Genomic DNA, 19,360 nt, shown 5'->3' with positions numbered 1-19,360 from the left:
TCAAGATGTCCTTGCCACTCCAACCACTCCAAATTCGCTAACCACAAAGTATTTGACGGTCATCTTTCAATTTGATTCCCAAAATTTCCAACGTCCTACTTGATGCGTTATTTACTGTTAGTTTCCATTTTTATCGCTGATGTTATAGCTGAAAATGAAAATACAACTGTTGAATTTATGCCAATTGGCAAGGATATCACGGTGGCACCAGTTAACGCTGAAACGAGGAAGCCTGAAATAATATCATCCAGAGTTTTCAAAGAAGACGGTATAAAATACACTGAAATTATACGAAAAACATCACCCGGTGCTACACAAACTGTTCATATCAAAGTGGATGAGGTAAGTTCTGAACTTAAATATTGATAATTAATATAAGCAATTTTAGAATCCGTCGATATTGCCAGTACCTGTTCCAAATTTATCAGGATTAATGAAGCGACTTCAAACAACACTTGCAAAGAAATTGGAAGTTTCTTCTCGTGAATATGATCCACCAATAAGAACAACAACTCCTGAATATTTTCCTCCGGTAACGGCCACAATTGTACGGGCAGAAGGGTGAGTTTTTACCAAATTTTACAAACTTAATACAAACTTTGCAAAACTGTGATCGGGATCAGAATATTTTTATACTACGTTCTAGTATTTTGCAAAGAGAAAATAGAACCAGTCAACAATTAGGAAATGATTTGACATTCAAACTTTGGCCCTGTTACCACAATAAATGGAAAGACTTTAAATAAAGGAAAATAGTTTTTTTACGTTTTTAAGAGCGAAACTTAAAAATCAAATTGACACAGTTTTAGAAATTTTTAAATATAGTTCTTGAGAAATAATATAATTTTTAAAAAAAGTTTTGGTTTTGCAAAGTTCTTGAACTGAAAAAAAGGTTTGTGATTTTATCAAATAATTTTAATTTAAAACTCATGTGTTCAAAGTAAACTCTGCTTTCAGACATTCCACTAGGACGCAACGCACGTTTGCTATAATATTTACGTAAACAAGTAGATTGAGCCGAATTTCTACAGCATATGAATGTATTTAGACAAATTATGTCGAAAGTGTTCTTTCCGTGAAAAAAAACATGTAATCACGCTTAAGGAAAAAATGTAATCACGCTTAAGGAAAAAACACAAAACAAATGATTTCCGAGTAAATCCATATGTGCATGGTATGGAAATTTGGCCCCTTTCAGTCACCTTTGCTTATTTTGCAGAGTTTTTAATAAAAAGTTGAAAACTGTCAGTTTACATTCCACTTTTAATAAAGTAATGCAGACACAGTTATTGAGAAATAATAGTATATTTCAGACCAATTAATCAACGGCCAATAGGATTTGATCCACTGCCAAATTACCAGTACCCACCTCCTCCTTATCCACCAATGATGTATCCTCCGCCGTCGTATAGTCTGATGGGACGAGTTGGAAGTATGACTGATAACATTCTGGATAATGTCATGGAATTTGTGTTAGGACGTCGACGACGCTGAACTATTGCGAAGATTTGATTTATTTTTTGTTGCAAAATGAAGAAAATGACAACTTGAAATATAAAAAGTCATGAAAAGATAAAACAAAAATACACGTAAAACGTTTTTAAGAAAAGGCGGTGAAGGAAGGGAAAATAACTTAAGACTGTGGGTGTTGGGAATAAGTAGAAAACTTAAAATGTGAGTTAGGATTTAATTGGGTTAGAAACAGGAAGTTGAAATTCTGATTCGAAGACACCGGCTCAGAACTGAATTGGGCATAAAAAGTGAGTAAGCAAAGAAACAAAATTAGAAAAAAAAACAAATAAAGCAAAAAAGCAAAATCGATCGATCTTAAGATTGAGAAGGAAACGAATGAAAGGATCAGATCATCGGAAATGGGAGAGATTTGATAGAAAGGCATGAAGACAGATTGAGCAGATCATCTAGTTTGACATCCGACAAATTCAGACAGTTTCAGCGGATATTCTTGTACTACTTTGAACTTCTTCGTGTTGTAAACCTGAAAAATTAACATAAAAGATCGATTTATATTTCAACAGCAAAGTTGGAATCCTATTGAAAATTGTTACTATAGAGTCGCTATCGAGAGAGTTATGAATGCTCTAAAAGCTGATACGTATGCTGAACTCAAGATATAAATTTTCCCGATAATTTCGGCAATTGGCGTTCTCTGAAAATTTAAACTTATCGGAAATTGACGGGGCTGCCGATTTTCGTAAATATAAGTACTGTTTAATTGAGAATATCGCCAGCGGAAAAAAGTGGCCGACTGCCGAAGATTTTAATATTGCGGAAAGAATACCTTTAACTTGTTTGTCTTGGTGTACATCAAAAGTGTTTCTCCAGCTCCGTTGTACACGATTCCCAGTAGATCCCTTGGCAGATTTGGGAAATACTTGCGTGTGTGGCCTGTGAATGTGGCTAAGTTCCAGTATGCGTCGTAGATGATGAAGTGTTCACCCTGAAATCATTTCAACCATGACAAGAAGGTTTTCTTAAGATTGATATCAACTCACACTGAGAACAACTTGATTTCCATCGGCCCATTCAAATGCTGACAATGGATGGATTGTGATGTTTCGGGGAAGATCTTGTGGGGTATTTTTCGCCAGCTGGAATCTACGATGTTTTCTGTTCCAACGGAATCTGTATGCAGTTCGTCCATCAAAGAGAATTGTGACTCCAGATCGAGAATTTGTCAATGCGGCGGTCACAGTTCTCGGTCCTCCAGCAAAGAATTCACTGATCAAGTAAGACGCTTTTTGTGGAAGTCCGTCTTCAAACCAAATTTGATAAACCCTTTCGCGAGCAAAAACATAGGTTCTTCCATTGATTCCCTTTGTAATTGCATCGAATTTTTCAGGACAGACATCAAATGACAGAGCCATTGCTTTCTTTGGAACTTCAGCTTCTTTCTTTTTCGGAACAACATGAGTGATTCTCCATGGAGCAAGGATCAAGTCACGACGTTCACGTCCAAGGACGACTTTCTGCTGACGATGCTGCTTGTTTTTTCTACGACGGACTGTTGGATCTTGTCCACTGGCACGAATCATTTCCCATTTGGTCTGACTATTCATACGTGGCAAAGTTGGAACTTCTTCCGAATTTACTTCGTATTGAGGTGCGTCATCTTTGTCGTCGATCATCTAGAAAATAAGTAATATAACATTTGTTTAAAATTAGAAAATTCCTTCTATAAGAAGGCTGCAACAATAAAATAAAATAAAAAAAAACAGAGACTTCGCTAGTTCACTTCTAAATTTCGGACAATGTATTTCTTCTTCAGATTACTAGTTTTCACTCATTGAAGCAAATTTTTTGAAAAGAGCTTACTATTGGATCCGATTCGTGTTTGTAATAGGTGTCTCCAATTTCTGAATTGACCATTTTGTCCACGAATCGACTCTCCACCGTTGTCACCAGTATCAACAGCAATACCACCAGTGGCTTCCTCATTCTGAAGTTAAAATAATGTTTCTTCATAAATATTTTACAATGAAGAGAGGGCACGGAAAAATGAAAAAGACAACATGGTTTCCTCCAGACAGACTCAAACCACGCCTCTTTCATACACACGGCCAACACACATTGAGATGGTGTCAGGCAAAGTGTCAAGTAGAGACAATGTTTGAGATGAAGAGACAGAGAACATAGAAGAGGTATGTGGCAGATGAGCATTTTTTAAATTGAGAAAAGGCGAGAACGAGCAAGATAGTTTCAAAGGACAGAAAAGGAGGAAAAAAGTGAGGTCGAACGGAAAACTTTTAAAACTTTCAAACATGAAAAGGAAGAATATTTGAGCAAATAGGTTTGATAAAAATTTGATACAGTTAGGAAAAAAGAAGAAGATGCCCTTAAAATCAATATTGTATTTTATCTTATATGAAACTGAACCCGCTGAGTTGTGAATTTCGGACTATTACGATCAGATGTTTCACATCCTACGTTTCAAGTTCTATTTGTCATATTCTTTTTCTTAAAACCTCTGCCCTTCCAACAGTCTAGAGTAAAGTTACAAAAAGAATCCTTGATGACACATTTCTCACTCCTAACCTTCAATATCCCCGTTGTTAAAAAGCAAGCAACGTAAACATTTTTCCATTATCTACCATCGGCTACCATTTTATTTTTACAAATTTACGATCAAAAATAGATTTTTCTAAACAAAATCATGAGATATCGTCTGGGACATCAAAGTAATATAGCCGACGGCAATTTGCAAAATATGAGAAATATGAGAAGATCAAGAGAGGTATGAAACCACAACGTCTGCATTAACAAGTACCCCTATTTTGCATAACACGAGATTACGATACGTGCGCAAAGAAAACGAAAGAAAAGGACAAGAATAGAAGAGATGAGGATGGTAAATGTGTGAAAAACGGTTGAATTACCAAGTCAAGTAGGTTGAAGAAATGATTTCTTACGAGAAAATGTTGGGTATGACATCTTGCAAATGTCTAGACTTGACTTGAAATAGTAAAAAGGGTCAAAAAATTAAATTTTCATGCGAAGTGCTTTTTATGTTTATTGTACATGGTTTTTACGAAAACGATGTTCAAGTGATATTTTGAATATATTTTCTGTGTTTTAGATAATTCTAAAAACTTTTTTACGACTTTTTCCATAATTTTTGTATACGTTCATCTGAATGAATATGAAATTTCAAAAAGAAGAACTCTAAAGGATCAAACACCACAGTCTATGAAAGTTTGAATAGAGAATAACATTGATATTTTTCCCCATTACTCTCATTTCAACTCCATACATATCTCTTTCTTTCCCGTTGCTCTTCAACTTTTCTTTCTGATTTGAACGTGTTTGCGATACAAAAGAGCCGGGAGGTCTTCCTCGCCGCTGAGACAGTCGCCACCCGCCACATGAAATTATTTGTTCAAATTATGCCTTGTACAATAAGTGTGCGGCTCCTTGTTCAACCATGACACTTTTGTTTTCCGAAGAACAGAGTGGCTCATGCATCGGTCGTGGGGCAAGTCGGCTGAACACTGACTGAAAAGCTTGGCTCGGCGCGTGAAGTGTGCTCATCAGGAATGACGAGTTGCTCTTTTGTAACTCTCCGACAACATGTCTTTTGACTTTTTTGAAGGAAAGTCGGCATCAATACACACACACAAAAAGAGATATGGTGATTATCTGGCTCTCACGTCCACTCGTTTGCAAAAGCGGTGTTGGTTGCCATAAAAGGTTGCTCACACGATTTACTGTAGTATTGCAAAAGAACAATCAAAAAGTGCAAAGTAAACGTGCGTTTTTGAATCTATCCATTTGAAATAAAAGGTCGGGACTGGAGATGAACAGAAAGGACGGTAAAAAGAAAGAAATGAAAGAAAAACTTGTGGAATAGGGTAATGGTCAGTTTTCGGAAAAGTTGCAACGTAAGCGTCTATGAAAATGATTACCGAGAAGCTTATATTTTATCATTGAAAAACACCACTCGTACTCCTATTTTCCAAAAAAAATACTCTGACAGGCGATTCGGGTAAGGTCGTTTTGAACAGTGTGAACATACTTCCAAAACAAAAACTTCAAGTGATGACCATCATTTATTTATTTTTGAAACATTATAAAAAATTTCATGTTTACTCTTTAAGGATCAACCTAGGCAAAATATTACTTATTGGTCTAGTTCTTGAATTATGGCAGAAAATTCAGTCTTTGAAGTGAGAATAGCGTTTTGGAAACATAATTCAAACGTTTTCAAATAATGGTAAAATACAGTAGTCATTTCACATCTGTGCATTAGATCGATCAATTTCATTCATTTTATTCATAAAAATGGGAATTTAAAAAATTCAAACTTGAATTCCACAAAAAATTCTGTCTGATCCCTAACTACCAAATATACCAATACTATCTGACCTGAATATTTCAATTTTTGCTCACTATCATTTCGTTGACAATCGTTACAGTCAGACCATTAGAATGTTACACACGTAAACGTAGTAAACTGATTATATCATCGACTGGCAAACATTCGATGTAGAATTACATAATAGAATTCCAGAAACAAATTTGTTTTCAAAAAAAAAACATTTGTAACAATGGGAACCTCCCAAAACAAAAAGTGTTATCAACGACAATTGAGGAAGAAAAATGACTAAACGATGTGAAAAGGAGGCGAAAATGCCCACAAACAATTTGAGCAAGAGCCAGTAATCAAAAAAGTAAGCAAAAAACCGTGGTGTACTCTCATTCGGAAGGCTAGAGAGTAAAACAGAAAAAGGACGCGCAATGTGGCCAAGAACGGAAAGAATATAAAGAAAAGAGAAGAAGCGGCTTTTGCATGTTCACCCTTGTTTGCTTATCATAATTTCGAGAGAATCGCTCACGCCGCTACACAATTACGAGGCGTCGGCGACTGTTGAATGGAGGAGACAATGCTCGCAAATCTGAGTTCATCAAACAGATCAGACTTTTGCAAAATTAATGGGATTAAGCTATGTTTTTTGTCACTGAAAAGCTAACAGTTATAACAGCAGAAAAATATTTTTAAAAGAGAATGCCAATCAATAAAACCTGCATCAAAGTTTTTAAATCAAATTCGATTAATATTTATTTTTGGGACGGTTTCTTTAATGAAACGTCTCAGGGCGATCCGAGATATTTTTAAAAGTTATGAGAAAATAACTACAACTGTAAAAATCCATTCATATTACCTCAAAAAATTTTCACATTTTGAATTTTTTTTTGGTGATTTAAAAATTGCAAACATATAGAAATAATTTGAAATTGTGAATAAACTGAAAAACATGTTTTTTACAAGTAGATTGCAATATAAAAAATGTAACTCCTGTGTAAAGTCATTTGCGCTGGAGATACGAATTCAGCTACATACTGTTATTTCCATCGACTGCATGCCAAATGGAGATCGGATGCACTACAATTAGAAAGATTTTTTTACTTTACACTGTTACATTATGCATGACACTAGAGTTTTAAGCATTCAGAATATGCACAATGAATGAAAACTCAACTAATTTCTTTCAGAAAACAAATGTTAGAAATAATATGATAACATGTATGGTCCAAAGAAGGACTATATTCTTTGTTATCAGTGGTATGATGTTTCAACAAACTCATCAAAAATTAGTAGTTTGCTTATCAAAGCAACGGGCCACCGAGTATCACCTACACATACCCCCACTCACACACACAAACGTATACAACAAACATTGGCGCCCTTATCACAATGGACACTGAAAGAAAAGAAGGAGGACGCACCTCCTCAATATATGGCGCAATCTTGGAAAGGGTATCATAATTGGATCGCAATGTGATACATATACAGAAAACAAATACATACCAAATAGTATAGAGAGCTCGACGATGAATCCGTCTCCAACTATTTTTGTTTCTTTCCCAGCATTGACAGCACCGAAAAAATAGGAAAGAGTCACAACAAAACGCACTCTATAATACAATACAAAATTCTGTCTAGTACGATGACGTTCCGCATTATTTGTTCAGTTCTGGCACGTTGCCAAAATACAATAAAAAACATATCACAAAAACCTGAAATACAAAATTGGTTAACAGTATGGGTGGTCTCCATTTGGAGAGAGGGGGGGGGGTGATTCGAGACGGAAGGATCGATGTAGACAAAAGCCAATCTTGAGTGCTGTAGCTCTCAGTGATCACTCTATTTGTATTGTGTTTTTAAAACCTTATCGGCGAAAAGACACAAGGAAAACGCGCGAAATCACACGTGTAATCTTATTATATTTGTGTCTCTAAACTATTTTATCAGTGTCTGATATACCCAATTTGGTGCGGCAATGGTAGTCGTAAAGCCTTCAAATTTGCAGGTGATAATGATGTTTGGATTGTGATAGTAATTAAAAAAGACGGAGTAGAAGGGCTCGTTGTACAGTGAATTTTCATAATAAGGAATCAGTATTAAAATCAGATTATGTATCTAAAAATATTCAGACTACTATTGGAAATTAAAAGTTCAATTTTGAAAATATGCGTCTATTTTTCTTCGAAAAACTACGGCATATTATCCATTAGTTTTGCATTTCTGTTGATTTACTTTGACGGTTTATTCATTAATTGTCGTTTCAAATATATCATCTTCTGAAATCTTCCAGAAACAGTTTTAAAACTCTTATACCATGCACTGTTTGAAGATTTTATTCACTTTTTGAACTATGTATAACGTCTCCATTTAAATGTTCCTTCTGGCGTTATGACACATGAAAAATATTGTAGTTTTATATGAAAAATTCCCCACCGATTTACATATTCCCCTCGATTTTTCGTATAAGAATAAGGTTGAAAACGGTATAAATGAACACATTGCTGGTGGAAATATCATTCAGCATCTCGAGATGGTTCGGTTGATTCATCTTATTGGAGCTATTATTCTACTCTTTTCCTACGCCTACTGCGGACTTTCTCGGCTCAATGAGCATGATATCGAAGAAAGTTACTCTCATAAACGAGTTAAAAGACAATTCGAACGTCTTGGAACAAAATGGTCATATGGAGTAGTTAACTATTATTATGCGGACAAGAACAATGAAATAAAAGAGATGGTTGAAAGTGCGATTGCTTACATTGCAAATCACACTTGCATCAGGTTCAATGAGGATCAAAATGCTGTACAGCGTGTGCAGATTCGGATGCAACAGTTTGTTTCATTTACGACTTCCTAACAAACCGTTGTATTGCAGAAACTGGCTTTGTCAGTCGACAGTCGGAGCACCAGGTATGAGTATGAGTAAGCCGATTGGAGAGCTTTCTATGTTGGTTCAAAGTTGTGATACCATCGGAAGTATCGTTCATGAATTCTCGCATTCACTTGGAAGATTTCATGAACATACTCGCCCTGATCGTGATAATTTCATGAAAGTAACAACCACTGTACACGAAGCAAGACCCAGGCCATCGGGAATGACAACAATGTATGGACCATTTGAACATGGAAGTGTCATGATGTACCATGCAGACACCTATGGTCCTGGAACTATGGATCCATTGGATATGGACTACAAACAAACAATGGGAAATAGAAGAGTGACTTTTTATGATATGTACAAAATCAATCAATACTACGGATGCTGGTGTTCCAAACAGTTGGAATGCAAAAATGGAGGATATACTTCACCGTCGGATTGCTCCAGATGTAATTGTCCAAAAGGATTCTTCGGAAATCTTTGCGACGAAAGACAACAAGATTCATACGAATTAATGGCTGTAAACAATTTGTGGCAATCAATAACAATTCCATTTGCTTACAAGCCAGAGCCAGGATCGGATGGTTTTTATTCAACATTTGTGTACATAACTGGGAAAGCTAACTCAACAATTGAGATTACTCTGGAAGGACTCCAGGATGTAATATGCACGGCTGGATGTACTGTGAACGGTGTTGAAATTAAGTTCAAAGAAGATTCTAAAATAACCAGTCCAGTGTGAGTTTTTGTTTTAATCGTGCTTTCATTCTTGAGCAAATGAATTACCCAGTCTCGACATGACGTATTTTTCCGCTAAATTGTTTTTTTTGGAAATATGTCTGAACTTATTTGCGTCAAAATTCCAAAAAGTTCAGCCCTTTAATTTTCATAAACCAACATTAAAAAATATTGATTGAAACCAGTCAATAATATTTTTGAAACAATTATATTCTCTTATAACGATGATTTTTTTAATTTCTAATTTAACTTTTCATCTAGCGTCTGCTGTACTGATAAACCACCATACAAGAACGTGTTCAAATCGTCTCACAACCCAACAATCATTGAATTGTACTCAAGGACGACTTTACCATCAGCTGTTACATTCAAATATCGCTTCACGAATGACAAAGTTGTGCTTGGTTAACATTTCAAGGAACACAATTAATCTCATTCCCGAATAATGAATACGTCATCTTTTATTTTTCCTAATTATTTTCTCTTCAACAAGCTACATAAAACAAATGACAAAGTTGGAATATTTTTGACCATTCTCAGTTTTTGGAAATTTGTATCAATCAGATCTTAAACTCAAACAATAGTCAGTAGACATATATTTTTGGTATTCTAAAAAGCCCAACTTACAAAATGTTTTTAAACAGATTGGATGTTGGAATTAGTTTTAAAACGAGTTCAATATTTTTCTCAATAGGCCATTACTCGTTATCTTCGATGTTTCAAGTAAAACTTCAGCCGAATCGCTAACAATTCAATTTGAATTGATACGGCTTCGAAGTAGGTACCAAAACGTTTGTCTGTCTGTCCTTAAGAAACTACCTATATCTCTGACACGTGAACGTCTTCTCATTTCTTGATTTTATTTTCATCAAAACGATTAAAATAAATTCCAGAAAACGGCAAGAGCACGGCAGGTTTTGTTTTGCTTTTAGAATAAAACTAAAAATCATTGAAGAGTTTTTCTCCAGTTGTTTGTAATTGTTCAATCAGGAAGTGTCTCAAATACTCTTTCTTCGTGTTAATGTTTGAAAAAACCCATATCGACATAGTAAATACGATTTATTAAGACGGTGATTTAGACGTAATACTGATAATTATCATATCCATTAGTTGACTTCTTATTGCTGCTCAATGGAGTATCAACGTATCTGTAATGAATTGTCAACTTGCTGCTTCCGTATCTCTGTTGCATAACAATTGGTGTTGGATTTTGTTTGCTGGAAATGACTTGGTTCAGATATTCAGTGTCTTGGGCACAGCATCGTCTGAAATTAATAATATAATTGTTCTCCTTCACTATCTGAATGATCTCACAGTGGATTGGTAATTCTCGGATCACCCATATATTTAACCTCCACTCCATTGTAATTGCATCCGTAAGAGCATGTGAAACCTGAGAGATCCATTATCTTAACCTCAATCGTTTTGTCAGCTGGCGCAGTGATCCACAAGTAAGCCAAGTAATAGTTGGTAGTTTGAATTGAGGTACTGTACCCAAAATTAACCCAATATCCTTTCCAATAAGATTCTGCGGTGAGCTTGATAGTATTACTTGGCTGAAAACGTCTGAATTTAGGTGAGCAAATTATTTTTTTACAACTGACTGCTTCGTTGCAAAGAGTTCCAGCAAATCCAGTCGGGCAGACACAAGTAGCACAATTGGATGGATTTGTATATCCACCATTCTCACATGTCAAACTCTTAGCACAACCGCAAGAATATCGAACGTTTATATTGACCAAATCGTAGAATGACACTCGACGCAATCCCATTGTTTTCTGATAATCTTCGTTCTTTGAAACAAGGGTTCCCTCTCCGAAGGTGTTGTATCTGTACAACATAGTGCTTCCATATTCGAAAGGTACAGCATTGTACGTCGTTTGTTCAGTTTCTTTTTCCAAGTTTCCAACCATATTTTCAGGAACATCTTTGTAGCTGACCGACAGGAAGTTATCACGATCAAAACGAGAGTGCGTGTGGAACAGTCCAAGAGAGTGCATGATTTCGTGAACAGCAGTACCAAACTAAATTTAATTCTTATTTTATACGGGGGTTCGTTGTAACATCAGCTAAACATATTTTTCAGGTTGAACTCTAACTAATCTCAAAATCAGCTAATTTTTCAAAGTCGTCTCAAACTCACGATAAGACATCCATCTCCGAACCACAAGGTTTGTTCTCCTCCATTCATTCCAATATAGGAAGCACATCCTCCTGTATTTGTAAAACGAATTCTGTTCGTTGCTGAATTACTTTCTTGGAATTTGACACAAGTGTTCGAACTGATATGGGCCATCGCATATGACATCAATTCTCGTTTAAGACTTGCTGGAATTAAGTTTACATAACAACTTGAATATAAATTTTTTTAAACTTACTGAATTCATTTTCGTAGTAATAAAATACTTTTGCATCTGGCCATTTTTTCCAAATCTTTGTGATCTGCCTTTTTGAACGTTTTGCGGTTCCATTGAGAATTCGAAGCTGAGCTTCAGTAAGCATAATGTCTCCATCTACAATACCATCTTTTCCTTTATTTGAATCAAACTCGTCCACATCTTTTCGGATCGCTGATCCAGCAACCAATGCCAAGAATAAAGTTAGAAGTAAGGTAGATGGTCGAAGAAACATGTCGAAGTGATTTTCTTTGACATCTTCCATTGTTTTATACAGTTGATATTTTTGCATATTGATGAGTCTCTCATGATTATGCACTAAATATGCTGACAACTTTTGGATAAGAAATACATCAATATCGTGAGAAAAATGAAAGAGAAGATATATAAAAATTGAACCAGTGAACTAACAATTTTAGATTATATTGAAATTGTACGTTCAAAGTTTACGTATCCTCTTTGAACTGGACTAGCATCAGGGGTGCGCGGCAATCGGAAATTTCGGTAATTGCCGGTTTTGGAAATTTTCAGCGATGGGCCATTTTCGGCAATCCGCGATTGCCAAAATTCAAGAAAATACGGAAAATTCGATTGCCGAACGGCAATTGGCGCGCACACCTGACTAGCATGTGCGCCCAGTTTGAACATTTAAGATGTTTTTTGTTCTTGGAGCAAAACTCCCTATTAGTTTTAAATTGGTGCACCACGAATTTTCAAAAACTCCTTGTGTTGTTCAGCAGGCGTTTGTAACCAGACAAATGATGAAATTTCATTCCTTCATGGCTGGATCCCTTGATTCAAAGGAGCGGCCATAATTATTGTTTTGAGTATTCCTCAAGTCTATGACCAAATATCATTTCACTTTTTCTTATTAAATCAGTTCTCCGGCCAAATAGTTCTATGATAGTAAGATTATCCACAAAGGGTGATTACATACGAGTGTTTGTCATGAATAGTTATGGACGTCATCCAAAAAGCTTTCATTTTTACTATTTTATTCCTTCTTAAGAGTTTATTTAAGTTATGATTATGATGTTCCAACATGCGGCATTGGTAGTAAACTTGTAACATGTCATGACTTTGACTGGAAGTATTAAAAAATCTGATAAATCTGAAATCGAAGTTTTTTGTAGTTTTTTTCATGGACTTAAATATTTTGAATCAACAAAAATTTGTTCAGACATAATCCCCACTGCTACTTAATATAACAGACTACTTAATACAAAAGAAGAAAGAATATTCGACAAATTTGTAAATGTTTCACATAATTCAAAAGATCAAAAGATGATTCAAAAATGTTATTCGAAAATAATTGACAAAGATAATTTAATCATAATACTCATAGTTATCATATCCATTGGTTGTTTTATTGTAGCCACTCAAGCGTTCAGTCACATATCTGTAATGGAAAGTCACTTTGTTTTTCCCAAAAAGTGTGTGAATATTCATAAGAAGCGGATTCAATTTTGATCTGAACGATTTCCCATTGATTAAATCAGCCGAACAATAACTGCAACAAAAAATTATTCGGAAATTGGGAAGTATTCAAAAACTCACATTGGATTTGTGATTCTGGGATCCCCCATATATTTGATCTCCAATCCATTAATAAGACAGGTAGGGTAACTAAAGAAATTATCTATTCCCACAACTTTCACTTCAATAATTTTATCTTTTACTTCCAATGGCAATCCAGTATCCTTTCCAATAAGACTCTGCACTCAACTGGACACTACCAGTAATCTGAATTAGAAACATTTTTAAAAAACCGATGTACATGGAAGGTCATATAAGAAATAAACTAACTGGACGATCACACAAGACTCCACCATATCCCAACGGACAAATGCATTCCGAGCATTTCGACGGATTTGTGTATCCTCCATTTCCACACAATAATTCATTTGGACATTTGCAGTTGTATGCAGTATTTAAAATTACCATATCATAAAACGTGACTCTTCCTATTCCAAGTGTGGCAGAGTATTCTGACTTCTTGGGAAACATTGTCGATATATTCGCATAGTAATGCATAGTGCTTCCGTATTCATAAGGTACAACGTTTGTAGATTGGTTGAAAATTGCATAATTATGCATCATTTCCTTGGACACATTTGTCAGATTAATGTTTAAAAAGTTATCTCGATCAAGTCTAGAGTGGGTGTGAATAACACCTAATGCATGCATTAATTCATGAACAGCAGTTCCAAACTGAAAGTTTATGTGATTGAGATCTGTCTATCATTCTTTCGGTGTGCCGTGTTTGGAAAATTTTCGAGTTTTGAAAAATTGTTTTCTGTACCTGTCATCGAAAACTTTCCAAAAAAAAAAAACATTTTCAATGCATTACAATTATCTTGACATTCCCGGTAACTTCTGGTCTAACTTTTGACCTCAACAAATATAAAGTGATACGTTTTCCTTGAATCACTTGAAATGAATGATTGATTTAGTTGGAAATAGTTTGCAGTTTCTAGAAAATGCCCACCACTACCAGAAAATAATCCACTTTTTTCACACTGTTAAGGCAACACATAAACATTAAGTTGGTCGTGAACGCCGAGAAACGGAAATATACATATGTATGTCGAAATGAAAGAAAAACTCACGTCTATGCACGTATCGTTAAATGTTAGATGTTGTACTATGTTATTCATCCCAATGTATGATGAACAGCCTTTACCGTTAACAAGTTGGACCCTGTTAGGAATTGAACAGTTTTCTTCAAAAGTCACGCAAGTTTGTGAAGATATGAAGTTCATGGAGAAAAGCATCAATTCTCGCTTTTCAGTACCTCAAAGTACATGTTTATAAGTTGTATTTCACTACTTCAAAATATAATAGAACTTACTGAATGAAGAATCAAAGCAATATAATAATTTTGCACTACTCGGTAGTTGGCTCCTCCTGGGGCGCGAAGGGGGTGCGACTGGCGCGCGAAAAGAGGTGAAATGCGCCTGGCGCGAGGATAGGGCGTGACTGGAGTGCGGAACAGGCGCGCTCGGATTGTGAAAAGAGTATTCTGAAACTGCCAAAGTGTCTACATAAGATGTATTAATCAATTTCTTGCGAACATATTATTGCTTTGAGACATATTTTCACACAAAAGTGAATTGTGTTTGTTCTATACGTTAATTGTAAACGTTTTGCAGCCATGCTAGTTACTGAAAAACCAAAACTTCAATTTAAATTCTGATATGAGGTTAGAAGAGAACAATATGGTTCATCTTACAAGGAAATTGTATTAAAATCTATCAATAATCGTACTGTTATCTAATGATGTTACGTTATAAAATATGTTCATTTTACCTATGCAGATAAAGTTAAGGCGATGTCTTGAGAATGTCTCCATTAGGAAACTCGCAGCATTGGCATTGTGGAGGCACGATGCACACATTCCTAAGAAAGTTGCCCCTAAATGCCAGGTATATTTTCCAATAGAAAGATATAAAAGATATGTGTAGTTTGTGTGAACATCTTCAAACTAATTTTCTAGATCACATGTCTCGTTGTTGTATTTTATACGTTTAGTATTGTGGCACCATATTACTGAAAGCTGAAAGAGACTAGATTGGCAATTATTATATATCAACTACATCATTCATACATATATAACATATAAGTGAAGAGATATATATATATATATATATATATATATATATATATATATATATATATATATATATATATATATATCAACCTGTTTTGGCAATGAGGCTGTCTGAAAGTAACAGGTTCGCGAAGAGAAACTGTTTTTGCACGCCGTCCGCGTTCTGACCGCGCCCCATCCGCGCCCATTCCGCACTCCTTCCGCACCCCTTCCGCGCCCCGTTCGCGCAACACGAACGACAATCCGTCCAAAATTGGCTTATGTTCGAGAAACACCACTTCTCGATGAGCAGCCTGCGGCTCCTGCTATTCCAGAGTGAATAGAATGAGATTAATGAAAGTGATTTATGGAATGATATAACTCTTGATCAAAAGTGTTATGATATTATCGAACAGATCAACGAACTGAAGGCTCGCCGCGATTTCTACGCAAGATTCTACACCGAGCCCGCAGAATTCATCAAAAGCTGGGTGATGAGCCAGAATTCGGACCTGAAGACTATGAACGAGCTGAGCGGGGATCTTGAAGCCGAAAGATTCGCTGAATCCTACGTGAGACCTGAAACAGAGGAAGGAGTTCAAAGGTATTAATGTTTTTCGGGGGTTCTAGAAATTAAAAAGTTTTTTTTCAGATACATGTTCCAAAAGGTGAACCAGAAGCGACATGAATTGGAGCAAATCTTGGTGTTCGATCAAATTAAGGCTCCATTGCCAAAAAAGAAGAAGTATGTGGACTCAAAACAGGTAAAGAAAAAACGAATTATTGCTAAAGAAAACCAGCTAGTAAAACAATGTAAAATATTAAACGAATAACAAAATGACATATAGGAAACCATGAAATGATAACTTTGAATTAAATTAAGTAACAAAAAATTGATGAGACTATTTTTGAGCTTTGAAGATGCGAAGCTACATATTTGCAAATACGTAGCTTTTGATCAAAACATTTTTGAAGCAATAGGTTGCTCTAGTTGCCGTTTCACGGGCATAATTGTGTAAGTCTATTTTTAAAGATATTTCATTGATTTTTTCAATATACTGACTTAATTAAATAGATTAATTTGAGCTTTTCAGAGAGGATGATGATCAGCAACACCAGTCTCCCGCCGTCTAGGGATCAATTGGCCTGCAGCCAAGCTGTCTTCAATCTGTTAATTTATTTTTTAATTGTTTTTCCATTGTTCGTTGTTGTAATAAATGCAATTCTTATTAATCTAAGATTTCAATTTCAATATGAAAATCGGCGGGAGCGAGAATAAAATCGAACCGGGCGCGTAGTGTGTGCGAAAGAAATGCGCTCGGCGCGCGAAAATTGTGCGACTAGATCGCGAGACAGTAGCCTAGTCGCGCCCCGTCCGCGCGCCAGTCGCACCCTCGTCGCGCGCCAAGCGAGCCAAACTACCGAGTAGTCCATTTTTGAGAAAATGATTCAGTTGCGATTTGTCTTTTCTGCCGGTTTTTCGTTTGTAAAATTAAGTCGTATTGCCTTTTGGTTAGCATAACATCTCCATCAAACATTATATTTTTTGTCAAGCTTGGTATAAATTTATACAAATCTTCTGGAATCACTGATCCGGATGCCAGAACAACACATAAAATAACAGACACTGGCAAAGCATTTTCATGAAAATATTATTTCAAAAATTTGACGATATTTATATAGTTCAAAAAAATGAATTTCAACAAGATTCTCATGATTATGCAAGAAGAAAATGATTTTCAAACAAAAACTTTACATATAAAATATGGATCAAGGAAGTGTTGAGAAGTTTTTCAAATTAATTCAAGTTCATGGAGAAAATCTATCAAAGGGACCTTGAATTTGTGAAAGATTGTTAATTCCATAAAACTAGTAGGTACTACAAAAAACTGGACACAAGCGTGCAAATCGATAGAAATTCACACGTTATTAAAATCTGTTGCCAAAAATTTGAACATTTCGTCGAGTGTGATCAGTGTGAAAGTCTGGTTTGATTCATTGATTGTTGTTGTATGTGAAGGTATTGCAAGAAAAAATGTTTTCCAGTTTAATAATGACACACGTATGGAAACTTTATTATTTTATTCAGAACAAATCACCAAACGAAAATTTAGGCATAATATTCATAGTTATCATATCCATTTGTGGTTTTATTGTAGCTACTCAAGCGTTCATTCACATATCTGTAATGGAAGGTCACTTTGTTTTTCCCGAGAAATGTATAAATATTAATCAAAAGTGGATTCAGCTTGGCTTTGTATCCCTTGTTGGATGGGTCCACTTGATTCTCACAGCAAATACTGTAATCAATTTTAATTGTTATTCGATGACTTGAAGAAAGTACCCACATTGGATTAGTGATTCTTGGATCCCCCATGTATTTAATCTCCACTCCATTATTATTGCAACCAGAGTCACACGAGAAATTTTCTATTTTCACAATTTTAACTTCAATAATTTTATCTTTCGGAGCATTTATTGAGATAAACGCTTTAACGGGGTCTGTAGTATCTCTCAAAACACTACTTCCAACAGAAATCCAGGATCCTTTCCAATACGAATCTGCACTTAACTGGACACTACAAGCAACCTGAAAAATACAGTTTTAAAAATACCGATAGAAACTAATTCAGATAATAAACTAACTACTCGATCACATAACACTCCTCCATATCCCAATGGACAAATACATTCCAAACAATTGGACGGATTTGTATATCCTCCATTTGCACACAATAATTCACTTGGACATTTGCAGTTGTATGCAGTGTTTATAGTTAACATATCATAAAATGTAACTCTTCGATTTCCTAGTGTTCTATAATATTCCATTTGTTTCGGAAGAAGTGAATTTGTTCCCGATACATCGGCTGTATAGTGCAAAGTGCTTCCATACTCATATGGTACAACGTTTATAGAAAAGGGAGGAGAAACAATCTCAAAATTGCTGTCGTCTTCATCATCTTTGTTCAGATTTACATTAAGAAAGTTATCTCGATCAAAACGAGCATGAGTGTGCAGAACACCCAATGCATGCATTAGTTCGTGAACGGCGGATCCAAACTAAAAATATTCGATTTAAAATAGTTATTTTCGTGTAAGATTTCCCCAAAACCTAGTATGCAAGAACTCACCCGCATGCACCAGTCAGGAAAATAAATTTCTTGTACACTGTTAATCATTCCAACATATGAAGCACAGAAAGTACTGTCAACAAATTTTATTCTCGTTGAAATAGTACAGTTTTCTTCGAAAGTAACGCAAGTTTGTGAAGATATGAAGTTCATAGCAAATTTCATTAATTTTCGTTTTACAGTATCTGAGTTTTTTTTTAATTTTAACTTTTTGAGTTGGAGCTTACTGAATGAATCGGCATTACAATAAAATACTTTAGCATTGGACCACTGTGGAGAAAATAATTTAGTCACTACTTGTCTTTTCTGACGGGTTCCTTTTCATAAGGTGTTTGAATTGTTCATTCGTTAGCAAAATATCACCTTCAATAATTATTTTTTTTGGAACGCTGGACATATGTTCATTAGCATCTTTTCCAATATCTGATCCATATATGAGAACAATTGAAAGTGTCAGATGAAAATAAAAATATTGATAAAACATTTTAGATTTTTCTAGATTTTCAGAACGATATTTTATACAGTTCAAGCTGAATTTAAACAAGTTTCCCATGATTATGCAGGAGGAAATATTCAGATAGTTCAAACCCAATGATCATGCAAAGAAAAAATAATTTTAAAAAAGTATTATATACCGTTTTCTTCATATGATTCTTGTTCCTCTACTTCTACACTGTAACAGCGCTTCTCGGTTTTTTTTAGTTTGATCCAGCTATGACTTGACTATACATAGAATTATTTGAAACGCACTTTTCATCTGAAATTGTTTTGATGAAACTAGAGACAGTCAAGACATTGACGATC

The 19,360-nt window shown here is 35.3% G+C and overlaps 7 protein-coding genes and 7 non-coding genes across 14 annotated transcripts; 7 read left to right on the top strand and 7 right to left on the bottom strand.

The window, feature by feature from the left end:
* Nucleotides 1-38: 38 nt before the first annotated feature.
* On the top strand, nt 39-1,574 carry K03B8.8 (Conserved secreted protein). The gene is made up of 3 exons (NM_073494.7): nt 39-342; nt 389-561; nt 1,314-1,574. The coding sequence occupies exons 1-3, from the start codon at nt 103-105 to the stop codon at nt 1,492-1,494; spliced, it is 594 nt and encodes a 197-aa protein (NP_505895.2). The 5' UTR covers nt 39-102; the 3' UTR covers nt 1,495-1,574.
* K03B8.6 (uncharacterized protein) lies at nt 1,498-3,457 on the bottom strand. The gene is made up of 4 exons (NM_073493.10): nt 3,334-3,457; nt 2,514-3,146; nt 2,300-2,458; nt 1,498-1,996 (listed from the first exon to the last, which is right to left on the bottom strand). The coding sequence occupies exons 1-4, from the start codon at nt 3,454-3,456 to the stop codon at nt 1,916-1,918; spliced, it is 996 nt and encodes a 331-aa protein (NP_505894.2). The 5' UTR covers nt 3,457; the 3' UTR covers nt 1,498-1,915.
* Nucleotides 3,458-4,808: 1,351 nt separating this feature from the next.
* Nucleotides 4,809-4,965, top strand: K03B8.20. The gene has a single exon (NR_069519.1). It is a non-coding gene; the product is annotated as an Unclassified non-coding RNA K03B8.20 (non-coding RNA).
* Nucleotides 4,966-6,229: 1,264 nt separating this feature from the next.
* K03B8.15 lies at nt 6,230-6,371 on the bottom strand. Its single transcript, NR_069518.1, has one exon. It is a non-coding gene; the product is annotated as an Unclassified non-coding RNA K03B8.15 (non-coding RNA).
* Nucleotides 6,231-6,374, top strand: K03B8.16. The gene has a single exon (NR_069517.1). It is a non-coding gene; the product is annotated as an Unclassified non-coding RNA K03B8.16 (non-coding RNA).
* A 1,213-nt stretch (nt 6,375-7,587) lies between these two features.
* Nucleotides 7,588-7,716, bottom strand: K03B8.17. Its single transcript, NR_069516.1, has one exon. It is a non-coding gene; the product is annotated as an Unclassified non-coding RNA K03B8.17 (non-coding RNA).
* A 614-nt stretch (nt 7,717-8,330) lies between these two features.
* Nucleotides 8,331-9,950, top strand: nas-19 (Zinc metalloproteinase nas-19). Its single transcript, NM_073492.4, has 3 exons — nt 8,331-8,653; nt 8,697-9,437; nt 9,699-9,950. Exons 1-3 carry the CDS (start codon nt 8,352-8,354, stop codon nt 9,844-9,846), a joined length of 1,191 nt encoding a protein of 396 aa, NP_505893.2. The 5' UTR covers nt 8,331-8,351; the 3' UTR covers nt 9,847-9,950.
* A 527-nt stretch (nt 9,951-10,477) lies between these two features.
* Nucleotides 10,478-12,125, bottom strand: nas-17 (Zinc metalloproteinase nas-17; the record flags this gene model as incomplete). The annotated part of the gene is made up of 5 exons (NM_073491.2): nt 10,478-10,702; nt 10,752-10,993; nt 11,042-11,461; nt 11,581-11,765; nt 11,816-12,125. 5 exons carry the CDS (start codon nt 12,123-12,125, stop codon nt 10,513-10,515), a joined length of 1,347 nt encoding a protein of 448 aa, NP_505892.1. The 3' UTR covers nt 10,478-10,512.
* On the top strand, nt 11,587-11,652 carry K03B8.19. The gene has a single exon (NR_069515.1). It is a non-coding gene; the product is annotated as an Unclassified non-coding RNA K03B8.19 (non-coding RNA).
* Nucleotides 12,126-13,323: 1,198 nt separating the features above from the next.
* Nucleotides 13,324-14,607, bottom strand: nas-18 (Zinc metalloproteinase nas-18; the record flags this gene model as incomplete). Its single annotated transcript, NM_001322588.1, has 5 exons — nt 13,324-13,343; nt 13,391-13,459; nt 13,513-13,576; nt 13,640-14,044; nt 14,443-14,607. 5 exons carry the CDS (start codon nt 14,605-14,607, stop codon nt 13,324-13,326), a joined length of 723 nt encoding a protein of 240 aa, NP_001309451.1.
* An 852-nt stretch (nt 14,608-15,459) lies between these two features.
* Nucleotides 15,460-15,536, bottom strand: K03B8.23. The gene has a single exon (NR_069513.1). It is a non-coding gene; the product is annotated as an Unclassified non-coding RNA K03B8.23 (non-coding RNA).
* Nucleotides 15,460-15,536, top strand: K03B8.21. Its single transcript, NR_069514.1, has one exon. It is a non-coding gene; the product is annotated as an Unclassified non-coding RNA K03B8.21 (non-coding RNA).
* Nucleotides 15,537-15,916: 380 nt separating this feature from the next.
* On the top strand, nt 15,917-16,255 carry K03B8.4 (uncharacterized protein; the record flags this gene model as incomplete). The annotated part of the gene is made up of 2 exons (NM_073489.1): nt 15,917-16,026; nt 16,075-16,255. The coding sequence occupies 2 exons, from the start codon at nt 15,917-15,919 to the stop codon at nt 16,253-16,255; spliced, it is 291 nt and encodes a 96-aa protein (NP_505890.1).
* A 1,277-nt stretch (nt 16,256-17,532) lies between these two features.
* On the bottom strand, nt 17,533-18,721 carry nas-16 (Zinc metalloproteinase nas-16; the record flags this gene model as incomplete). Its single annotated transcript, NM_073488.2, has 4 exons — nt 17,533-17,722; nt 17,771-18,012; nt 18,069-18,485; nt 18,557-18,721. The coding sequence occupies 4 exons, from the start codon at nt 18,719-18,721 to the stop codon at nt 17,533-17,535; spliced, it is 1,014 nt and encodes a 337-aa protein (NP_505889.2).
* Between the last annotated feature and the right edge of the window lie 639 nt (nt 18,722-19,360).

This window comes from Caenorhabditis elegans, chromosome V, assembly GCF_000002985.6.
Source record: "Caenorhabditis elegans chromosome V".
NCBI classification, from domain to species: Eukaryota; Metazoa; Nematoda; class Chromadorea; order Rhabditida; family Rhabditidae; genus Caenorhabditis; species Caenorhabditis elegans.
Note: the sequence above shows the minus strand (reverse complement) of the source record. Positions and strands in the feature narration are given on the sequence as shown.

Excerpts from the sequence above, each read along its gene's own strand:
- K03B8.8 (NM_073494.7), top strand. The coding sequence starts at position 103 with ATGCGTTATTTACTGTTAGTTTCCATTTTTATCGCTGATGTTATAGCT. Across the intron at positions 343-388 it reads TTCATATCAAAGTGGATGAG|AATCCGTCGATATTGCCAGT; the intron begins GTAAGTTCTGAA and ends AAGCAATTTTAG. Across the intron at positions 562-1,313 it reads ACAATTGTACGGGCAGAAGG|ACCAATTAATCAACGGCCAA; the intron begins GTGAGTTTTTAC and ends AGTATATTTCAG.
- K03B8.6 (NM_073493.10), bottom strand. The coding sequence starts at position 3,456 with ATGAGGAAGCCACTGGTGGTATTGCTGTTGATACTGGTGACAACGGTG. Across the intron at positions 3,147-3,333 it reads AACACGAATCGGATCCAATA|ATGATCGACGACAAAGATGA; the intron begins GTAAGCTCTTTT and ends CTTATTTTCTAG. Across the intron at positions 1,997-2,299 it reads CCAAGACAAACAAGTTAAAG|GTTTACAACACGAAGAAGTT; the intron begins GTATTCTTTCCG and ends TTAATTTTTCAG.
- nas-19 (NM_073492.4), top strand. The coding sequence starts at position 8,352 with ATGGTTCGGTTGATTCATCTTATTGGAGCTATTATTCTACTCTTTTCC. Across the intron at positions 8,654-8,696 it reads GTGCAGATTCGGATGCAACA|AAACTGGCTTTGTCAGTCGA; the intron begins GTTTGTTTCATT and ends GTTGTATTGCAG. Across the intron at positions 9,438-9,698 it reads TCTAAAATAACCAGTCCAGT|CGTCTGCTGTACTGATAAAC; the intron begins GTGAGTTTTTGT and ends CTTTTCATCTAG.